This window comes from Arvicola amphibius, chromosome 1 (assembly GCF_903992535.2).
Source record: "Arvicola amphibius chromosome 1, mArvAmp1.2, whole genome shotgun sequence".
Classification (NCBI taxonomy): domain Eukaryota; kingdom Metazoa; phylum Chordata; class Mammalia; order Rodentia; family Cricetidae; genus Arvicola; species Arvicola amphibius.
The window spans coordinates 37,016,040-37,038,856 of record NC_052047.1 but is presented as its reverse complement, the minus strand read 5'-3'; the positions used below and the strand labels follow the sequence as shown (position 1 = coordinate 37,038,856).

Sequence of the window (22,817 nt, the reverse complement as noted above, 5' to 3'; positions counted from 1 at the left end):
TCATGGTTCCAGAACAAAAGCTACGGCAGTGAATTTCCCGAGGGGGGTTTACCAACTGACGGCAGGGCAGGACCGAGCTCCTGCATAGCTTTTTTCCTCGGCTAGACACAGGGAGGCACCTCCAGCCCGTGGGCTCTGGGTCTGGCAGAATTAGAGCGGGGCTCAGGCCGGGTGGGGCTCCGAGCCTCCCGGCCAAAGGGGCAAAGGGGCAGGGGAGGACCCGCCAGGCCCAGACCCCGCTGACCGGGCGCGGAAGCCGCACCCTCCTCGCCCCAGACGCCGGCAGGGCGGAGCCACGCGGCCGAAGCCCCGGCAGAGACGCGCGGCGCGGCGCGGGCTCGCTGCTGAGACGTATGGGGCTACCACTGGAGCGGCTGCGCCGCCCGCCCGGGTCAGCGTGGTGCGCATGCGCGGACCCGGCGCCATTTTGGTGGCCGGGCGCGGAGGTGATTCTACACTGAGGGGGGAACGCGGCGGCAAGGGTGGCAGTGGCAGCGTTCGTGTGCTCGGGTCTGAATCACTGAGGGAGGAGGCGGTGGAGGAAGAGGTGGCGGCGGTGGCGGTGGTCGTAGCGGTGGCGGAGGAGGCGGGTACGAATCAGCTGCGGGCAGAGACATGGCCAACATCGCGGTGCAGCGAATCAAGCGGGAGTTCAAGGAGGTGCTGAAGAGCGAGGAGGTCAGAAATGAGCTACCGGACACCCCCATGTCAGCCCGGGGCGGGAGGGCCCTTCCTTCCGCGACCCCGGCGGCCCCGGCCGGCCTCGCTGCGGCCGCCTCTGCCGATGGGGAAGCGGCGGTCTCCCCTCCTCCTCCTGCCGCCTTTCCCTTCCCTCCCCGGGCCCTGGGATAGACGGGCTCGCGGGCGGCCGGGCGGCCTGGGGAGGATCAGGGTTTGGGGGGCAGATGCAAAAGCACTTGTCGGGGACACGTGAGCTCTGGAGAGAGAGCCCCGAGGCGGCGGCAATATCTGGATGTGTGACTCCGGGGTGGGGAAGGAGCAGGCCGAGAAAACCCGGGAAGTGGGTTGGGGGAAGGGGGAAGAGAGTAACTAGATCCCCGGCAGCAGCGCACCTCATAGGCCCACACTTTTAGGGGGGACTCTGGGTATTACCTGCCAGGCCTTTCCTGTCTTTTCTTTGAGGAAGGCGCCTACGGAGTGAGTCCTTAGGCATGGAGGAAAGGAAGACATTCATTACTCCCTTATAGTAGACTATTGGGGGCCCCATGGAGACTTAATGGTCAGTATCGTATTTGGAAGGGGCGTTGAAGCATTTTTCGCTACATCTAGGAAACGAATTCTAAATTAGTTGCCTGTTTTCCACATACTCCACCAGTACCTAGTACATTTATTGACAATGTAAAGTTTTTTGTCTGGTGAAAGGCAAGTTGTTTGTTATGTTAAATGATTTGATCTAGGAAAAATAATGAAGTAGATGAGTGGCTTATTTCAAAATAGTGTTTACCAGTATAAGAGTTTCTCCTAGGGCAATGCCGCTGTGACTAGTGTCCTGTGAAACCTCATTGCGATGTCCCTCGTACTTGTCTTAACTTTTGAAAAGAGCCCTAGTAAAAACAAGCGATTTCTTCAGATGCACATGATTGTAGCTCATTATTGAGTTAGGTTTGTTTTGACACAAAATAGCATACCACTAAATAGCATCTTAAAAAATCAGACTTTTGCTACCCGTGAATCCTTCAGAATTTAAATACATGAATAATGGCCATGTGTGGAATATAGAAAGTGATTTAATAATTTGACTTAGCTGTGCAAGTAATAGTACAACTTTTCAGACCCGAGTGAACAAAAATGCCAGATTTTTCTGTTTGTATTTAGCAAGAAAATTCTGGAAATAGTTGTTTTTCCTCAAGGTTCACATTCCATTGTCCAATAAGTAGTGCTATTTATGTTTTTCTTATATGCTTGGTATTTTAATAATGTCAATAATGATTTTTAAAATTAGGCATTTTAAGTATATGAATAGTTGTTACAAATCTTTTAGCGCTCCAGCATTATTGTGTCAGAGTCTGCAGATAATTATCCATCTTTCCAAGTAGACATGTAGAAAGTTACTTAAAATTGAAGTGATTAGCAGACTTAGTGAACAGACTAAGAAATAATAAGTAGTGGTCCGTCTTACAAAGCATGAACTCTGACCTCTGTCTTCATTTGCCAAAACTCTGAATGGAAGGATGACTTTGTATTTTTGTGGAACAATGAAGAAATAGTGTGAATGTCTGTATTCACCTATTCACAAATTTTAACAATAATTTTAACTTTTTCTTTAATAAGCAAATGTACTTTGGGATTGTAGATGAATATTCTTAATGAAAGATAAGAGAATATTTTGTTAGCACCCTAAAACAGTAAGATTAGACAAGTCTTTAGACCTCTAACGCTTCTTTTAAAAGCCCTAAAAGTCCATATATCTGCTTTACGTAATGTGACTTTCTGTTAAGTGATGGGCTGAGGCGATGTCTCCGTGGGTAGAGGAGGCTTTGCTGCCAAACCTGATGACCTGAGTTCAGTCCTGAGAACCCACATGGCCTCTGCACCCACACATGCAGATAAAATAAGAGCTTATTCTAATGTATGAGATTAAAGAAAATTGTCAGTTTTTCTAAGGAATACAAGTTATCTAGGAACAGTGCCTCTGTAAACGTAGCAGGAACTTAATCCAGGAAAGTAAGCTGCAAAGAATACTTGGAGAAGATCAGATAAAATTTAATATCGTAAACTGGGCATGGTGGCATGCGCCGTTAATTCCAGCACTGGGAGGCTGAGGCAGGTGAGTTGGAGGCCAGCCTGGTCTACAGAGTGAGTTCCAGGACAGCCATGGCTGTTACACAGAAAAACCCTGTCTCAAAGCAAAACAAAACAATATTTAATACTGTAAAAAAGCTCAACCAACAGATAGTTTTATCCTTAACCAATATTTTGTCGATACATTATTATGTCCAGTTCCATAGGTAGGCTGTGTTAATTTTCACCTCAAAGAAGGACCCATAGTGCAGTCTATATATTTTCTTTTTAAGAATATAAATGTAATTTTTAAATAGCTAATCAAGTAATTGTTTCAGCATGTCACCTCATGTAAATCTTCAGTGTACCAGGTTTGATTCACATGCTAGTGTTTAAGAATTTTGGTGGATCTAATGACTTATTTTTGATCTGCTTCTAAGTACTTTGTAAAAATAACTTTACAGAGCATGCCTTTAGTCTCAGCGCTGGGGTTGGGGGAGGGGTGCAAAGGGGTGGTCGGCAGAAGCAGTGAGTTCTAGCCAGTATGGCTAGGGATGCATAGAGAGACCGTGTCTCAAAAAATACAAGTAAAGATAGCTGCCACTCACTGAATTCTGATCATAGGAATTTGCTGAATGTATTACTTAAAATATAAGCATTTAACATAAATGTGATAGACGTAGCCAGGTATTGTGGAGCGGCACTCACATTTGTATCGAAAGGGGAGATGTGTGTTTGCCAGTACAGTGTAGAGAAAGGATTTATGAAAAGTAGGTAAAACTGGTTATTTATGTGTAGGGGAAGTTGCATGACTAGGCACTTTGAACTTTGAGTCATGTGAATGGTACTTAATGAAATAAAGGTGGCATCTATTCTTTCATAAAGTACTATTTGGAGATGGGCCTTTTATCCTTTAAATACTCTAGAATATGACTGATTTTAAGTAGTGGTTGAGAGTTGCTCAGAATTAAAATTTACCTAGAATACATTACAGTTTATGAGTCAAGTCAGGTGGATTGCTACTTGTGAGGATCAACATATTAAGCCATTCTTTAGTATATTGCTGCGAGTTACTGCTGCTGCCATTTGCAGCATGCCTCTTCTATTGTTTATGTATACTGCTAATTCTTAGTAATAGGTCTTTGAAGTAGATTTTTTTTTAGGTGAGAAAATTGAGGTTCAGAGACGTTCAGGTTTGTCGGCAAACATGACTTTAGAATTTGAGTTTGCTTATGTTAATATGCACTACACTGTCATGGCTTGGTAAGGATAGACGTACTTTTAATTATCAAAATTGGGCCTACATTTTTATTACTTACAGTACTTTGTATTACTTGTTAAAGCATTTAAGCACTAGTTAATGTTAGTATAAACTCATTAATTGGTATCCTATAATTTAAAGGTTCACTTGAATTTCAAAATAAAATATTTTTAAATTTGAAGTTCAGTGATATAAAGTGCCCTTAAATAAGTGTATAAATTGGTTTATATTTATGCTCATATCTGCCACTTTTTTAATACATGATTCTTAGCTATAGTTTGCTAACATTTTCTTGTATTCTCAATGGGAATGTTTACTGTGGTATAAGCAAGGTTGTTTCATGAAATTTTTGTTGTCTACTAAGTTTTTTTTAGCATTTATTTCATAAAAAGTTTAAAATTTATGAAATTTACTAGAGTTGATCTGGCTTGGCCTAGATTATCTTATATGCAAGTAGCTTGCAAACTTATGAAAGAATATGTTTTGATTTCTGTAGGACATAGTTTCTTTTTGTTATTTCTTTTTTTCTTTTCTTTATTTTCTTTTTTTAAGGCAGAAACTCTCCTCTCTACAGTCCTGGCTGCTCTGGAACTCATTGCTTAGACCATCCTGGTGTCAACTCCCAGAGCTCCATTTGCCTCTTCTTCCTGAATTCTGGGATGAAAGGCATGGACCACCATACCTCTCTAGGGCATAGTTTCTTAACTCTAGAATTAATGACATTTTGAGCAGTTTTTTTTAATTGTAACTGGCTCTCCAGTGCATCATAAGGTGTGCATGAGTGTCTAACACTGGTGCTCTTACTGCTGCTAAACCTACTACCCTTGTCAGTAGTGTCTAGTAAATGTCTCTCGACTGCCAGTTGGTAAGACCTACTACTGTAGACAACTCCTTTGAAGAACCTATAAGGCTGTCACTATGTAAGGTGTGTAGTGTTTATCCAAAAATTGGTTGACTCTTTTGTTTTTAGAACAAAAGATTGTTTTCCCTTCCTTTCCACTCTTCTGTGTGTGTGTGTGTGTGTGTGTGTGTGTCAGTTGTTGTAGGTAAGTGCTTTACCACTGAGCTATATCCTACCTTGTCTCCATTTTGATTTAAAGAAAAAGGTAAAGTTATCAATAAGAAACATAATGTAACTAGAGTTTGAAAAAAATTTTAACAGATTTTTTTATGTTTAGTAAGTAAGTGCTCCACTACTGAGTACATATACCTGAGGTCCAACAATTTTTAAGAGTAGATTTTTATTTTTCAGTTTTTCAATACAAAGTTTGTGTAGCCTTGGCTGTCCTGGAACTCACTCTGTAGACTAGGCTGGCCTCGAACTTAGATACATCTGCCTCCTGAGCGCTGGAACTAAAAAGACCTTTGCCACCACTGCTCAGCAAGAATAGAATTTTTCTTCAGTTACACAAGCTACAGTTTTGTGTAGATTGTTTAGTGTACCTTATGAGGTTCTGAAGAGAACTGAACTTAGCAGCCTTACAGAGTGCTTTAAAAAACAAAAGCCGGTACAAGTAATATTGTTGGATTACAGTTCTTGTTTTACTTTACCCTTCTTTTAGTTTTTGTTTTGTCTTCCCCACCCCTCAAGACAGGGTTTCTTTGTTTAGCCTTGACTGTCCTAGAGTTCTGTAGACCAGGCTGTCCTCAGAGATGTGCCTACTTCCGGCTCCCAAGTGCTGGGATTAAAGTGTGCACTACTACCATCCTGCTGCTGCTGCTTCTTTTTTTTTTGAGACAAAGTCTTTTCATAGCCCTGGCTGTAACTCACTATGTTGAGCAGTCTGGCTTGAACTCAGATTGCCTGCCTCCCTCTCCTAAGTGCTGGGACTAAACACATGCATCACTATCCATGACCTTTCTTTACATTACTCTTTTTTTACCCCCAAGACAGGGTTTCTCTGTGTATCATCTCTGGCTGGCCTCGAATTTAGAGATCTGCCTGCCTCTGCCTCCCAAGTGCTGGGATCAAAGGTGTGTGCCACCACCACTGGCTTACTTTACTCTTAAGAATACTGTAAGACTGGACATGTATTCAGTGATTGAACACTTGTCTTGCTTGTGGGAGGCTCTAGATTCTATCCTCAGCACTACAAAAGAGAGACTTTGATCTGTGGCAAATGTTTAGATGCATCTTGGCTTCCTTGGTATGTCATTCCTTTGTAAAGTATATCCTTATTTTCTGTGAGCATATTGAGCATGTTGGTCTCAACACCTCAAAGACTTTCTTGATTAGACTGATGGAGTAGTAAATAAAGGGTGGGTAACAGTGTTTGGTTAAGATTGGGAGTACAGTGGGAGAGTGCTTGCCTAACACCTGTAAGACTGTGGCTTTTGTTGTTAGCACTGGAGTAGGGGGAGCTAGGTGCAAAAAGTTAAGTGTCATGGGTATTCTATGGGTATGAGAATGGAAGAGATTTGTGGGCCGGATCCAGAAAAAAGGTTGAGATGGACTAGAGGGAACTTGTTGGCACAGACAGGTGAGAGAGACAGGGTGGGGAAGATTGATTTATCTGTTTAGAACAGAAAGGTCTGTAGCAGTGAAATTATTATATTCTGTTTGTTATCTTTGGGGAAAAGTACCCTTTTCCATATCAAAGTAAAGTACATATACAGTATGACTGGCGCTCAAACCAAGAAACAGAACATTAGCTGTACCATAGGAACCCTGCCACCAGTTACTTTTCTCATTTTGTTTTTAAAAATCTCAGGTCTCACTATGTAGCCCTTCTTAACCTAAAACATGCCATGTAGACCTGCTGGGGTTTTTTGGTTTTTTTGTTTGTTTTGTTTTTTGAGACAGAAACAAACTCTCTTTTAGTCTTGGCTGTCCTGGAACTAGCTATGTAGAACTCACAGATTCTCCTGCCTCCCAAGTTCTGGGATTAAAGGCGAGTGCCCATGCTCTGCCCTACCTGCTGGTTTTGAATTCACTGCTTACTCGGTCCTGATGAGATAAAAGGTATGTGCCCCTATGTCCATCTTTTCTGATTTCTTGCAGCACAGATTAGTGTGTATGAGTAAAATAATAGATATGAGTATATACTGTACGGTTAAAGTTTGAGGGTTTTTGAAAAATGCCCTTAAAAATGCCATTTGTCTATGTGCGTAGGTCAGAGGAGAGCTTTGGAAAGGTGGTTCTCTGCACTGTGGGTTCCAGGGATCGCAGGTCATAAGCCTTACAGACCAGTTTTACTTGCTAAGCGGTTTCAGAGGGCTCTTCGAAATCTTTTGTTTAAAAAACAAAAAAAAACAAACAACCCCCCCCCCAATAAAAACCCCTGAAAACCTCCCCTCCAGGCTTTAATGGAAGCATTCAGTCTATTGGCAGGGGCGGGGTGACTGTTTTTGAATTGGAGGCCAGTCTGGTCTACATATCAAATTCCAGCACAGTTAGGGCTGCAGAGAGAGACCTGGTCTCAACAAATAAAAACCCTCCAGGTTTGGTGACATATGCCTATAACCCCAGCATTTGGGAATTGGAGACAGTATTAGGGTTTAGGGCCAGCCTGAGTTACATCAGGCCCTGTCTCAGAAGCCATACAGCAACAAAACCCCAAATAAACCCAAACCCACTATAGTTAATAGTCTTAGAAATGGTTAAAATTTATTGTGTGTGTGTTTTTGCTTTTGTTTTTAAGAACCCGAAGATACCATAATGAATTTCTTACCAGTAAGATTGGAAAACTGTGCCCATCAGTGGTGGTGCACAGCTTTAATCCCAGCACTTAGGAGGCAGAGGCAGGAAGATCTCCGAGTTTGAGGCCAGCCTGGTCTACAGAACAAGTTCTAGGACAGCCAGGGCTACATAGAGAAACCGTGTCTTGAAAAAGATTGGAAAACATGTCCAAAGAGATTAGTTGTTGGTCAATGACACAAAGCTAGTTAATGGTGAAGGACATTACTACAAATACAATATTTCAGTGTTCATGAGAAGTTTTTTTATGCTAATACTAATAAATATTAATAAAATCAATACTAAAAAAGTGCAAAGAGTGATATTCTAATATTAGGTATTTGTTTTTCTCTTTTCCCTCTTTATGTGAAAATTTAAACTTGTCAAGGAAGCAGAAATATTTAATTCTTGGATTATAAAGTAGTAAATTTAGTAATTAAGAGTATGGGCATTATAATTAAATTTTAAGTTCTGGTTTTTCTACTGAAGTTCTAAATACTGATTCTGGCTTTTGTTTTTCTTCCCTTGAGACAGGGTCTCATATGGGGGGACAGGACAGACAGCTTCAGGTGTTGGTCTCTACCATTCCATCTTGTTTGAAACAGGATGTCTCTTTATTTTTATGTTTTATGAGAGGCTGACTGGCTTGGAAGTTTCTGGGGGATTCTGTGTCCCTGCCTTTCATCTCACTGTTGAGACACTGGAACTTTGTCACATGGGCATTGGAGATTTGCATTTCGGTGCTAACATTTGTACTTTTCCTCACTGAGCCAGCGCCTTAGCCCCTTGTGACTGCTTATGAGAGTTTACCTCAGTTTTTAACTCAGAGCTTTGTCATCATTTAGGAACGTCTAGGACTGATGGCCAAAGAGAATAATACATAGGGATGTATGGGCTTTGAGGTTGTTATTCTCTTTTAGGAGATGGTTTATAAATGAAGGAAAAGTGTGTGTTGAAAATGTCCCTCCTCAGCCAGGCAGTGGTGGCATACATCTTTAATCCCAGCACTTGGGAGGCAGGGGCTGGTGGATCTCTGTGAGTGAGGCCAGGGCAGCCAGGACTGTTTGACAGGGAAGCCCTATCTCTGAAAAAAGAAATGTCTCTCCTCTCTTGTTTCTTACTTTCTTTCTTTTTGAGATCACTTTTCTGGCTAAGGATTCTTTATATTTATTTGATATTCCCTATATGTGGTTGATTTTTATTTACTCTTTAAAAGTGTGATAAAATGCACATAGCTTTGAACACAGCTCATTTGTAGGGCACTTGCCTGGTATGTGCAAGGAGTCTGATCCAGTACTACCCCCTATCCCTGATAAAGCACTAAGCAAAGTTTGCTAGGTTAATCACTTCTAGATGTGTAGTTAAATTGTTAAGTGTATTTGCTCTGTTGTTGTGCAGCCACTTACCATCTTTTTGCAGAACTCTCCTTTTTTTTGTTTTTGTTTTTGTTTTTTGGAGACAGGTTTTCTCAGTAGCTATGGAGCCAATCCTGGAACTCGTTCTTTATACCAGGCCGGCCTCTTCCTCACAGTGATCCGCCTGCCTCTGCCTCCCGAGTGCTCGGATTAAAGGTATGCACCAATACCACCCGGCCAGAACTTTTCTTATCCTTTAAAAAAATCTGTACTCAGTAACACTCTACTCTCTCTCATTCCATTTCTAACAGTCATCATTCTCTTTTCTGTTTATATGATTTGATTTACTCTTATTATTTGTAACTGTTTCTTTTAAGACTAATTTGTTTCACTTAGCTTTATTCCCCCCCCCCCCCTTGCCTTATGGATCTCTGGCTAGGAGAATGGCTCAGTGGGTAAAGTGCTGGCTGCTCAAGGGTGGCTAGTTGAGTTCTGATCCTAAGTACTCTCATAAAAGCCAGGTACAGTGGAATGTCTCTGTAACCCCAGCATTGGGGTGCAGGGACGGGCAGATACCTGGTGCTTCCCTGGTTGCTAGTGTAGCTGAAATTGCAAGCTCTAGGTTTACAGAGAGACCCTTGGCTCAAAAAATAAGGTGAGGGGTTGACAGGAAGGCTCAGCAGGTAAAGGTACTTGCTTCCAATCCTGATCCACAGGATCCACTAGTGAAAGTAGAGAATTGACTCCTGCAATTCTGAGCCCCACATGCTTGTGCCATGACACATGTGCATCCCTCCTCCAGAAAATAAATATAATAAAAAGTAAGTTGAGTTCTATGATATTGACTGCTAGTTCCATGTACATTACGGAGACACACAAACAGTTAGAATAGGGGTTAGTGTTATGGTTCAGCTGTTAAGAGTAGTTACAACTGCAGATTGCCCAGGATTGGTTCTAAGTGTCTACTTTGGGCTGCTTGCAGCCTCTTGTAAGTACAGCTCCAGGGTATTCACTGTCTTCTTCTGGCCACCCTGGACACATCACTCACATGGACCATGAAGACACATGCTTGTATATGTAATTAAAAATAAAAAGGTCAGGTGTGGTGGTGCATGCCTTTAAGCCTTTAATCCCAGCTTTTGAGAGATAGGCTTGTGGATTTCTGTGAGTTCACAGCTAGCCTGTTCTACACAGTAAGTTCCACACCTGCTAGGGCCTTATTTCAAAAATACATACATGAAGTATAAAAAAACTGAAAATGATCTTATACTGTCATTTCCCTTTATGTTCTCTGCTGACTATTTCATAGCCTTTATAGCTTTCCTGGCCTATTTACTATCAAGGCTCAGATTTATACTTTTATCCCTGCATAAACTTCAGATTTTGTATTTCAAAGCTCGAATAGTAGTGAACTTGCTGTTAAGTTGAGCTGTAGGACTTGGACCAAACTTTTATGTCCACCCCCCTCCCCCCCATTGAATTAATTAGTGTGTTTGTATGGTAGATGTGTGGTTGGAGAATGACTTGTGGGAGTCAGTTCTCTTATTTTCATCGTATGGGTTAACCATTGAGCCATCTCACTAGCCCTTTTTCTTAAAAATGAATTGTGTGTGTGTGCGCGTGCTCAGAGGACGGCTTGCAGGAGTTGGTTGTGTGTGTGTGTGTGTGTGTGTGTGCGCGCGTGTGCGCACACCAGTCTTTGCTTTACCTGTTGATCCATCTTCCTGACTCCCAATTCTTTGCTTTTGTTTGTTTGTTTTTGTTGAAACAGGGTTTCTTTACATAGCCCTGGTTGTCCTGGAACTCATTGTAGATCAGGCTGACTTCCAACTCATAAGAGACCCCCCCCCCCCCCCGCCTCTGCCTCCCTAGTGCTGGGATTAAAGGCCTGTTACAAGTCCTTTGTAACCTCCTTATGCCAAGTATGGGGCACATGCATATAATCCATATAATCCCAGCACCCAAAAGAATGGGATGAGGCTAGAAGAAACCATCAGAACCAGGAGATAAAGACCTACCTGAGCAACAAAATGGAATTCTTGTTCACAAAAAGGAATAAAACTTATTTATCCTAAAATACTACTACTGTTTTGAAGATTGCATCTCCTGTAGATTATGCTGACCTTGAACATGCTATATAGCCAAGGCAGTTAGTGAATCTCCTAATCCTCTAGCTTCCATCTTCCAGGCCCTATGATTGTAGGTCGTATGTGTCAGCATGCCTGGCTAGAATGCCGCTTGATGAGTCTTTCTTGAACCCTCAGTTTACTCCTGTTCTCAAGTGTCACTGCCAGACTTTATTAGTGCACTCAGGATATTATTGTCTCTCAGGATATTATTGTCTCTCAGGATATTATTGTCTCTCAGTTTTGATAGACTTCTAGAAAACTCCTTGAAAATTCTTAGAATCCTTTTCTTTTAGGCATCTTTTAGGTTCCTGGAATGTAATAGCTTGATATTTTAAAATGTTATTGCTTCAGACCTTTGATAGGTACACTTTGCTTTTGTGTTCCCCTCTGCTTATTTTTGAGTCAAGGTCTCTTGCCTAGACTGACCTCAAACTTGCTGTGTAGCTGAAGGTGACCGTGGACTTGAATCCTTCTGCCTTTGTTTCAGGTGTTGGGAGTACAGGTCTACACCACCACATTCTGTGTATGGGGATAGGAATCAACCCCTAGGATTTTGTCATGCCCGGCAAATGTTCTACCCGATGAACTACATCCTAACCCTATTGGATTTTGTTTTGTTTTTGTTTTTCCAGACAGGATTTCTCTGTGTTACAGTCCTAGCCGTCCTGAAACTCAGTTGGTAGACCAGGCTGGTCTCAAACTCACTGAGATCCGCCTGCGTCTGTCAGTGCTGGGATTAAAGGTGTGTGCCACCACCGCCCAACTCCCTAATGGATTTTTTAAAAAGATTTATTTATTTATTATATATACAACATTCTGCCTCGATGTATGCCCGTACGCCAGAGGAGGGCGCCAGATCTCAGTACAGATGGTTGTGAGCCACCATGTGGTTGCCGGGAATTAAACTCAGGACCTCCGGAAGAGCAGCCAGTACCCTTAACCTCTGAGCCATCTCTCTAGCCCCCCTAATGGATTTTTTTAAACCACTGGGTTTTTCTGTAGCTCTGGCTGTCTTGGAACTCGCTCTGTATACCAGGCTGGCCTTGAACTCAGAGATCTGTCTGCCTCTGGAAGAATGATGGGATTAAAAGTGTGTGCCACCACCTAAAGAAGATCTTTTAAAGAAAGCATGTGTATGTGTGTATTTGTGTATGCCTGAACAGGCCGGAAGAGCACGTCAGGTCCCTTAGAGCTGAAATTACAGCAACTGTGAGCCCCCTGGTATGGGTGCTGAGAACTGAGCAGCATCCACTCTTAATCATTTGAATCATCTCTCTAGCTTCTCCTCTCAATTTTTATGTGCTTTCTTTTCCAGTGACGACTGGGTAGTTTTCTAGATTTGTTTCAAATTGTCTGTTGAGATTGTCTTACTCATCTGTGAGTTAGCTTGTTTAATGCTGTTCTTAAAACATTTGATAATAAAACATTTTGTGTTTCCTTTGTAAATCAGTCTATAGTTTTTTTTAAATATTTATTTATTTATTATGTATACAATATTCTGTCTGTGTGTATGCCTGCACGCCAGAAGAGGGCACCAGACCCCATTAGAGATGGTTGTGAGCCACCATGTGGTTGCTGGGAATTGAACTCAGGACCTTTGGAAGAGCAGGCAGTGCTCTTAACCTCTGAGCCATCTCTCCAGCCCCCAGTCTATAGTTTTTAAAAGAGTATTTTTTCCTTTAGATTATATTTATTTTATAAGCATGCTTGTTTTGCTTGCCTGTATGAATGTATATCATGTGTATATCTGGCTGTCCTAGTGCATTGGGTCTTTTGGAACTGGAGTTAGGGATAGTTGGGAATCACAGTGTCGGTGCTGAGAATAAAATCCAAGAACGGTCAGTGCTGTTAACTGCTGATCCATTTCCCTAGAATAAAAAAAAGTTCAGAATACTTTCTACATTTGTTAGACATTTAGTTATTTCCAATTTATTGTTGAGTATTTTGAGTGTATATTTCATATGAATGATATATACTGATTTCTCATTAACTGTTTGGATGTAGTTTTTAATAAATATTTGTTTTTTGTTTTTTATTTTTACTGATATTTATTGAGCTCTACATTTTTCTCTGCTCTCCTCTCTGCCTCTCCCCTTCTTCCTTTAATCCTCCCCCAAGGTCCCCATACTCCCAGTTTACTCAGGAGATCTTGTCTTTTTATACTTTCTACTTCCCATGTAGAGTAGTTCTATGCAAGTCTCTCTTAGTGGCTGCATTGTTGTCTAAGTTCTCTGGGATTGTGGTTTGTAGGCTGGCTTTCTTTGCTTTATGTCTAAAAAATCACTTATGAGTGAGTACATGTGATAATTGTCTTTCTGTGTCTGGGTTCCCTCACTCAAAATAATGTTTTCTAGCTCCATCCGTTTTCCTACAAAATTCAAGCTGTCGTTATTTTTTCTGCTGTGTAGTACTCCATTGTGTAAATGTACCACATTTTTCCTATCCATTCTTCGATCGAGGGGCATTTAGGTTGTTTCCAGGTTCCGGCTATGACAAACTAAGCTGCTATGAACATAGTTTAGCACGTTATTGTGGCACAACTGAGCATCCTTTGAATATATACCCAAAAGTAATGCTGGGTTTGAGAAAGGTGGTTTCCCAATTTCTGAGAAATTTCCACACTGACATCCAAAGGGGTTGAATCTGCTTGCATTCCCACCAGCAATGTAAACGTGTTCCCTTTTCTCCACAACCTCTCCAGCATAAGTTGTCATCAGTGTTTTTGATCTTGGCCATTCTTATAGTTGTAAGATGGAATTTCAGAGTTGTTTTGATTTGCATTTCTCTGATGACTAAGGATGTTAAACATTTCCTTAAGTGTCTTTCAGCCATATTAGATTCCTTTGTTGAGAGTTCTCTGTACTCCCATTTTTTTATTGGATCATGTGATCTTTTGGTGTCCAATTTCTTGAGTTCCTTGTATATTTTGGAGATCAGACCTCTGATGTGGGTTTAGTGAAGATCTTTTCCAATTCTGTAGTCTGTCGTTTTGTCTTGTTGATCGTGTCTTTTGCTTTACAAAAGCTTTTCAGTTTCAGGAGGTCCCATTTATTAATTGTTTCTCTCAGTGTCTGTGCTGCTGGGTTATATTTAGGAAGTGGCCAGTGCGTTCAAGTGTACTTTCCACTTTCTCTTCTATCTATAAGGTTCAGTGTGGCTGGCTGGCTTTATGTTGAGGTCTTTGCTCCATTTGGACTTAAGTTTTGTGCATGGTGATTTTTATTCTTCTACATGTTGGCATCCAGTTATGCCAGCATCACTTTTTAAATATGTTTTCCTTTTTCCATTTGATATTTTTTGCTTCTTTATCAAAGATCAGGTGTTCGAAAATGTGTGTATTGATATCCGGGTCTTCTATTCGGTTCCATTGGTCCTCCTGTCTGTTCTTATTCTAGTACCAGGCTGTTTTCAGTACTGTAGCTCTGTAGTAGAGTTTGAAGTCAGGAATTGTGATGCCTCCAGAAGTTCTTTTATTTCCCACGATTGTTTTGGCTATCCTGGGTTTTTTGCTTTTCCATTCTTTCGAGGTCTTTGAAGAATTTTGCTGGGCTAAATACTTGTTTTATAAGTAAATGTTTTCTGTAGTTCAATTTTTCTTTGGGCTGCCAGCTCACAAGGAATGACATGGAGACTTCTTACTAATATGAATGCTCACTTAGCCTATCTTAGTCTTGTTCCTAACTAGTTCTTATCACATAACCTGTATTTTGTAATTTATATACTGTTCTGTGACTTGTTAGCTCATCTCTCTATACTGCCCCTGCTGCTTCTTCCACGTTTGGCTGGCTACTCTGCTTCTCTTTTTCCCATAGTCCTCTGTGCCTGGAAGTCCTACCTATACCTCCTGCCTAGCTATTGGCCGTTCACCTTTTTTTTTTTTTTTTTTTTTTTTTTTTTTTTTTTTTTTTTTTTTTTTTTTTGGTTTTTCGAGACAGGGTTTCTCTGCGGCTTTGGAGCCTGTCCTGGAACTAGCTCTTGTAGACCAGGCTGGTCTCGAACTCACAGAGATCCGCCTGCCTCTGCCTCCCGAGTGCTGGGATTAAAGGCGTGCGCCACCACCGCCCGGCTGGCCGTTCACCTTTTTATTATACCAATCACAGATTACATTTTCACACGGTATACAAATATCCTGCAACAGCTTTCATCCACTTATTATTTTGAATGAGAAAGGCTTACAATTTAGCCTCAGCTTCTTGAATGCTGGGATTACAGGTTTATGCTGTGTCTCGTTTGTAAATTAACCTAAGTGCTTCCCTAAGATATATCTGCTTCCATGCAAACTTAGTACCTCATGTATTCCTGGAATTCTTTGTAGTACTCAGTCATATCCCCAGCCCTGGATGGTTATGTATGTCAGACCTTGTCCCCATGCAAGGTATACTGTGTAGCCCTGGCTGGCCTGGACCTCATTATATAGAACAGGTCTTGAACTCTTAACCTCTTCCTAGAGTGTTGAGATTAAAGATATGTGTGCTTCCATGCCCAGCTGTCCAGCCTTTTCTTTTTTAAATTTTTTATTTAATTTATTTTTTATTTTTTTGATTGATTTATTAGCTTGGTAGTGGTGGCACATGCCAGGACTTCGGGGGCAGAGGCAGGAAGATCTCTGAGTTCTAGGCTAGCCTCGTCTACAGAGCAAGTTCAAGGACAGGTTCCAAAGCTACACAAAGAAACCACGTCTCAAACAAAACAAAAAAACCCAACCAAGAACATTTATTATGTATAATGTTCTGTCTGCACACCAGAAGAGGGCACCAGATCTCATTGTAGATGATTTTGATTGAGACACCATGTGGTTGCTGGGAATTGAACTCAGGACCTCTGGAAGAGCAGTCAGTGCTCTTAACCTCTGAGCCATCTCTACAGCCCCAGGCCGGTTTTTTTTTTTTTTTTTTTTTTTTTTTTTTATGTCTCTGGATTTGCTCATACCTTTTGTCCTAAGATGTTTACTTTGTGAGGTGCTGCACTACCTTCCATGTGCCCCATAAGAAATGGGGATGTGCCAGGTGTGGTGGTGCACGACTTTAGTCCCAGTACTTGGGGAGGCAGAAGCAGGAGGATCTCTCGAGTTTGAGGCAATTCTGGTCTATAGAGACAGGACATCCAGGGCTACCCAGAGAAACCCTGTTTTGTTTTTTTTTTTTTTTAAAAAAAAAACCAAATAAACAAAAAACAAAAACAAACAAAGCTACTGATGTATCATCAAAGGTGGTGACCTAGTTAAATAAATTTAAAGATTTTGGGGGAGCTTATCCCAGCCATCATGAAAGTAATAATTTTGTTCTGCTCTGTAACTAGGAGTGTAAAATTGCTAAAGATGGGCTCCAGGTCAAGGTGCTCATCTATTCCATGTGTGAGCTACTAATTTAGTTGAGTCCTCTAGAAGATGAACGTCCAGGTGGAAAACTAGGAAGTTGCCAGGCGGTGGTGGCGCACACCTTTAATCCCAGCACCCAGGAGGCAGAGGCAGGTGGATCTTCGTGAGTTCTAGGCCAGCCTGGTCTACAAGAGCTAGTTCCAGGACAGGCTCCAAAGCTACAGAGAAACCCTGTTTCGAAAAAACCAAAAAACAAAACACAACAAAACAAAAAAACCTAGGAAGTAAGGTTGGCTTTTATTCTTTTCCCCTTTGAAGATCTCAAGGGACATCTATGTAGTATATTATGACATCATCTGTATCTCTGTGGGTTCTTTTGTTTATCTTCATAGTCTTTTATTTATTCAGCAGATATTGAGTATTGCTTACATTAATAAAATAGACATTGTCATTGCTTTACTGAGTAGATTTTGCCTATTAAGGCAGTGAGATACTGAACAGCTAATTTTAAGTGTGTGTGTATAGCGTAAGGGAAGCTGTAAGGTTGAGTAAGTTTGACCTCAGGGAGAGAGTTCCTTGGGAATAACCCTTACATAACAATATTTGAAGTAAATTTGAATATGCTTACTTATGTATGGAAAGCTGATAATCATGACAACTAAAGATGGGAAGAAGTTACTTAATTATCTTTCTTTTATCTTCCTTTCCTCACCCATTTCTTTTGAGACAGGGTTTCATATGTGTCCCTGGCTGGTCTTGAACTTGTTATGTAGATCAGGCTGTAGACAGAGATCAGCCTGATCTCTTGAGATGGAAAGCATGGGCTCACCTTGTCCAGCTTAATTTACTTTTTCTTTCTTCATTTTTTTGGGGGGAGTGTTTAAGACAGGGTTTCTCAGTAGCTTTGGAGCCAGTCCTGGAACTCTGTAGTCCAGGCTGGCCTCAACTCACAGAGATCCACCTGTGTCTACCTCCTGAGTGCTGGGATTAAAGGCGTGCGCCATCACCACTTGGCTTAATTATTTTCTTAGTTTTTGTAAATATATGCCACAGGTTTGCTTTAGATAGATAATAAAGGTTATGTGTAATTCCACCATGGAAATATTTCCTTTTTCTTTTTTTCCTCTCATCTACATCTGCATTTTGTTTTGAGACAAGGCCTTATATCCCAGGCCAGCCTTGACTACACTATGTAGCTGAGAATGACCTTGAATCTTTCCTTCTATCTGAGCACCACCATGGCCTTTTTAATTTAAAGTTAGGGTTTCCCTGTGTAGCCTCGTTTGTCCTGGATAGACTCCCAGTAAAAAAGAAAAGGGGAAATTGTCTGTTTCTCCTATCAGGTCTTGTTGTGTAGAGTAGGTTGACCTTGAATTCCAGATCTTCCTACCTGTCTTAAGTGGTGTCACCACAGGTTTGTACCACCCTATTCAGAAAGGAGATTCATTAGCTTGCTATGGAGAAAGAGTAGGAATAAAACTCAGAATGATCATTTGGGAAACTGTCTAAGTGACTTGGACAAGAGATGACAGAAAATTGGGCCTGAGTTGAGTAGGGACCCAAAGAGTATTGGTAGTGCTAGGATATGCTTAAAAGGCACACCAACAGGATCAGTGGATTAGCAAAATGTGGCTTTGCTTTTAGTTATTAGTGGCGGTGCTAATTTTTGAGATAGATGGAAAAGAGCAAGAATTTTGCTATGTCCTTTTTAGGTTTATGTTGATGGAAATAACAAGCAAGTGGTTGAGTTTATGAGTCTGGAGGTGAGATCTGGAGAGAGATTTGACATAGGTAAGGTAAGCAGGTGATATATTTAAAGCCTCAGCTGGGGAGTCTTAATGGGGAAATAGCCTAAAATAGAGATTTTAGGATGAAGTCCTGGTCTTTGTGTTGAGCCTTTTGCACATACTGAAATTGTAACTGAAGAACCCTTAACAGAGGATAGAATGAGTTATTCCTTGTGTTAAGAAAGGCTGAAGTGCATGGTATCACTAAAGCCTAGAATAAAGTGTTAGAAGAAATTGGCCAGTTAGGTTGCTGAAAGGAAAATTACCATTGAATTTTCGATGTAGTTACCATAGATGTCCTTGGTGGAGTTTGTATTGGAAAGGTTAGATAGAAGTCTGATTGGCATGGGTTACTGAAAGATGGGTGAGAAAGTGGCATAGGAGAGTGGAGATGAGAGGGCGGGTTGAGCTGGGGAAGTCAGGCTGGAGGGCTCTGAAAAGAACTGACAGACAGTGCAGTGAATTGTATGTTGGTGGGTACTAGAGAGTAATCAGAATGGTTTTTCCCCAACAAGATTGCAAGGGAAGTTGCAAAGTTTCTGTAAAAGAAAAGGGTATGGTGGTACGCATAACAAAGTGGGAAGATTAATCTTTAATAGAAACACTTAGAATAATGTTAATTTTTAGTTGGAATTTTCAGTTTGCCCTTTAACAAAGCAATTAACAGTGGTTGTGTTTTCTCTATTAGTGGTGCCTTGGGGTGAGAGGAACAGTGGTTATTTTATTTATTTTAAGTTAATTGGGAAATGAGTTAAATGGGGACTTTTAAAAATGAACACTATGAAAGCAAACATCAGGTTTGTCAAGAGTGAGAGTGTTAATTAACAAATGTCCCTGGAATCTGAACTAAGGAGAAAAGTGAGGACATCAGAAATTGATGGATTGAAGCCAGCTGCTTGTTGGGTTTGCAGGGCTAAAGAAAGTGACCATAATTCAAGGCAAATGGGAATCTGGGTACAATAAAATAATTTGGGGGAAGGTATGATTTTTGTTGATTAAAAACTAGGAGATTGTCCTAAGAATAAGGGTTTGAAGCCGGGCAGTGGTGTTGCACACCTGTAATCCCAGCACTCTGGAGGCAGAGGCAGGTAGCCAGACTGTCTATAGAGTGAGTTCTAGGACAACCAGCACTAAACAGAAACCCTGTCTCCAAGCAAACACAAACAAAGAAACAACAACAAAATCAATAGAAGAATGAGGGTTTGTAGTTTATTAATGAATAATTGTCCGTAACACAATCCTGTCTAATTGCTTTTTGTGAGAATTAAAAAAATGTGCAGTTGATGCTGGAGAGATGTCTCAGTGCAGTGATAAAGAGCATTTGTTACTTTTGCCAAGGACCTGGGTTTGATTCCCAGCACCCATATGGTAACTTTCAGTTCCAAAGATCTGATGCCCCCTTCTGACCTCTGCAGGTCACATGTAAAAAAAACACTCATACACATAAATTTTTTTTCTTTTTTTCTTTTTTCTTTTTTTTGGTTTATTTTTTTATATTTAAAAATTTCCATCTCCTCCCCTCTTCCTCCCCCTTCCCTCCTCTCCCCTCCACCCATACCCCTCCTCCCTCCCTCTTCAGGCCAAGGAGCCATCGGGGTTCCCTACTCTATGTTAAGACCAAGGTCCTCCCAACTCCCCCCAGGTCCAGGAAGGTGATCAACCAAGCTGAGAAGGCTCCCACAGAGCCTGTTGTCCTTGCAGAAGAGTCAAAGCTCAGCGCCTTTGTCCTTGGCTGACAGTGGAGGCTGACTGAGAAGCCAAGGATAAATTTTTTTTAAAGATAGTATTTCTCTGTAGCTAGGAGCCTGTCCTGAAACTTGCCCTGTAGACCAAACTGGCCTCGAACTCACAGACATCCACCTGTCTCTGCCTCCTGAGTGCTGGGATTAAAGGAATGCCCCATCATTGTCTGGTGTTTTTTTTCTCCTATAAAATTTAAAAAACCTTTTTTAAATACAAAAAGATGAAAGTAAGCTATACTGTTTTTCATAAAACTAGATCAGTGGTTCTCAACCTTCTTGATGCTGTGACCCTTTAGTACAATTCCTCATGTTGTGGTTTTTTTTATATTTATTTATTATGTATACAATATTCTGTCTGTGTGTATGACTGCAGGCCAGAAGAGGGCACCATACCTCATTACAGATGGTTGTGAGCCACCATGTGGTTGCTGGGAATTGAACTCAGGACCTTTGGAAGAGCAGGCAATGCTTTTAACCTCTGAGCCATCTCTCCAGCCCCTGTTGTTCTTATTTTCATTGCTACTTCATAACTTTAATTTTGCTACTGTTACAGATTGCATTGTAAATACGTGGTATTCAGAATATCTGATATGTGATCCCTGTAAAAGGGTGGCTCAACACGCAAAGGGGTTGCAGCCCACTGATTGAGAACCGCTGTACAAGATTGTCACTGACGCCAGCGTTCTCGTCTTTTATTTTATAGTCCTGAAGACTGAACACAGGACTTCTCCCATGTTAGGCAGATACTGTGCCACAGAGCTATGTACATCTCCAGCCCTCTTTACCTTTTATTTTGACACAAGCTCTCACTAAGTTGATCCGGTTGGTTTTGAACTTGAAATCATCTTGCCTCAATTTCCTGAGTAGGTAGAATTACCAGCCCTAGATTCTTTCTTTCTTTGTTTCTTTTTCTTTCTTTTTTAAAGGAATTTAAATTTTTTTTTTTGTATTACCTGCATGTATGTCTGTTTACCACATGTGAGCCTGGTGCCCATGGAGGCCAGAAGAGTACTTGGGATGTCCTGGAACTGGAGGTACAGATAGTTAGGATCTGCTGTATGGATGTTTGGGTTTAAGACTATATCCCTTGGAAAATCACTGAGACATCTATCTAGCAGGTCTTTCCCCCACCCCCATTTAATCAAAGTAGAATCTTATGTATGCTATATGTGTCTTCACCGTTTAATATATGTATTTTCTTTGTTACATTAAGTATTTCTTTATAAGGACTGTAGACACTGAAATTTAAACATGTTTTAGTATTTTCCCACTATACTGTTCAATCCTGAGTGGGATATCTTTTTATGGAATTGAGTTTATTTCCCTAAGATAAGCTTTTTTAATAACATTTATTTGCATTGGTGTTTGCCTACATGTTTGTCTGTGTGAGGGTAGATCCCCTGGAACTGGAATTACAGACAGTTGTGAGCTGCCATGTAGGTGTTAAGAATTGAACCCAGGTCCTCTGGAAGAATAAACTAGTGCACTTAACCACTGAGCCTTTTCTCCAGCCTCTAAGTTAAGCTTTTTTCTTTTTAAATTTTATTTATTAATATTTTATGTATGAGTGCTCTGCATGTAAACTAAACCTGCTGTCCAGAAGATGGCATCAGATACTGTTATAGATGGTTGTGAGCCACCATGTGGTTGTTGGGAATTGAACTTGGAACCTCTGGAAGAGCCACCAGTGCTCTTAACCCTGGGCCATGTCCATCCCTAAGCTAATAAGCTTTTTAAAAGGGGAATTGTATTATACTCAACTATTACTAAAATCATGATGTAGCCTAGTTCATCAAGTTCATGCCAATTAATATGTGATATATATATATATATATATAAATAAAATATGCACATATATAAAATATACATAAAATATATTTTAAAGACAGTTTTCACTATGTAGTCTATGTTGGTCTTGAATTTATCTGTCCTCCACCTTTAGGATCATAGGAACTCACAGAGATCTACCTGCCTCTGCCTCTGGGATGCTGGAATTAAAGGTGTGTGCCATGTGCCACCATGCCTTCCTGAAGGAAAGTAATTAGGGCTTGCTTATAGTTCAGAAATTTGGTCCATTGTAATGGCAGGATGCATGGTGGCATGTAGGCAGACTGGTGTTGGAGTGGTAGCCGAGAGTTCTACTTCAGGAGTGGCAGGCAGCAGGAAGAGAGATTGATATTAGGCCTAGCTTGAGCATTTGAAATCCCAAAGCTCACTACCAGTGACACTTCCTCCAGCAAGGCCACTCCATAATGACCAAGCATTCAAATCTACGAGCCTCATTCATACCATCATAGGGATGCTCTAAATTAGTGGATATAGAGCTAGTTTAAGAAAAATAGCTGTGGGACTGGAGAGACAAATAAGGTTAAGAGCGCTTCTTTTTTAGAGGACCTGGGTTCAGCTCCTAGCACCCACAAGGTGGCTCACAACCATCTGTAACTCTAGTTCTTGCCAATTCAATTCCCTCTTTTGACCTCTTTGAGCATTAGGCAAGCACATGGCACACAGATAAGCATGTGGGCAAAACATTCATATTTATAAAATAAATAAGTCTTTAAAAATTGCTATGTAAGTGGTGTTCTTTTAAAGTATTACCATAACTAATTTTAAGTCTTCTTGAACTTTTTCTAATTATGAATTTTTTACTGCCCAAGAAATGTTTTTGTACTCTTAAGCATATAAGGATATATTATGGGTATACTAATCAAATGTTTATTGGTATTAAATACTAAACAGTTTTAGACATGGTACCCTGGCTAAAAAGAAAACCCACAACCAAAACTGACCAACTAACAAAACGACCAA

General features: G+C 40.9%; 1 protein-coding gene across 1 annotated transcript in view; it reads left to right on the top strand.

The window, feature by feature from the left end:
• Positions 1–278: 278 nt before the first annotated feature.
• Ube2k (ubiquitin conjugating enzyme E2 K) overlaps positions 279–22,817 on the top strand; it is a 59,925-nt gene continuing 37,386 nt past the window's right edge. The window contains exon 1 of the mRNA XM_038323543.2: positions 279–678. Coding sequence (XP_038179471.1) covers positions 616–678 — 63 coding nt within the window. The 5' untranslated portion in view covers positions 279–615. The remainder of the gene's footprint in view (positions 679–22,817) is intronic.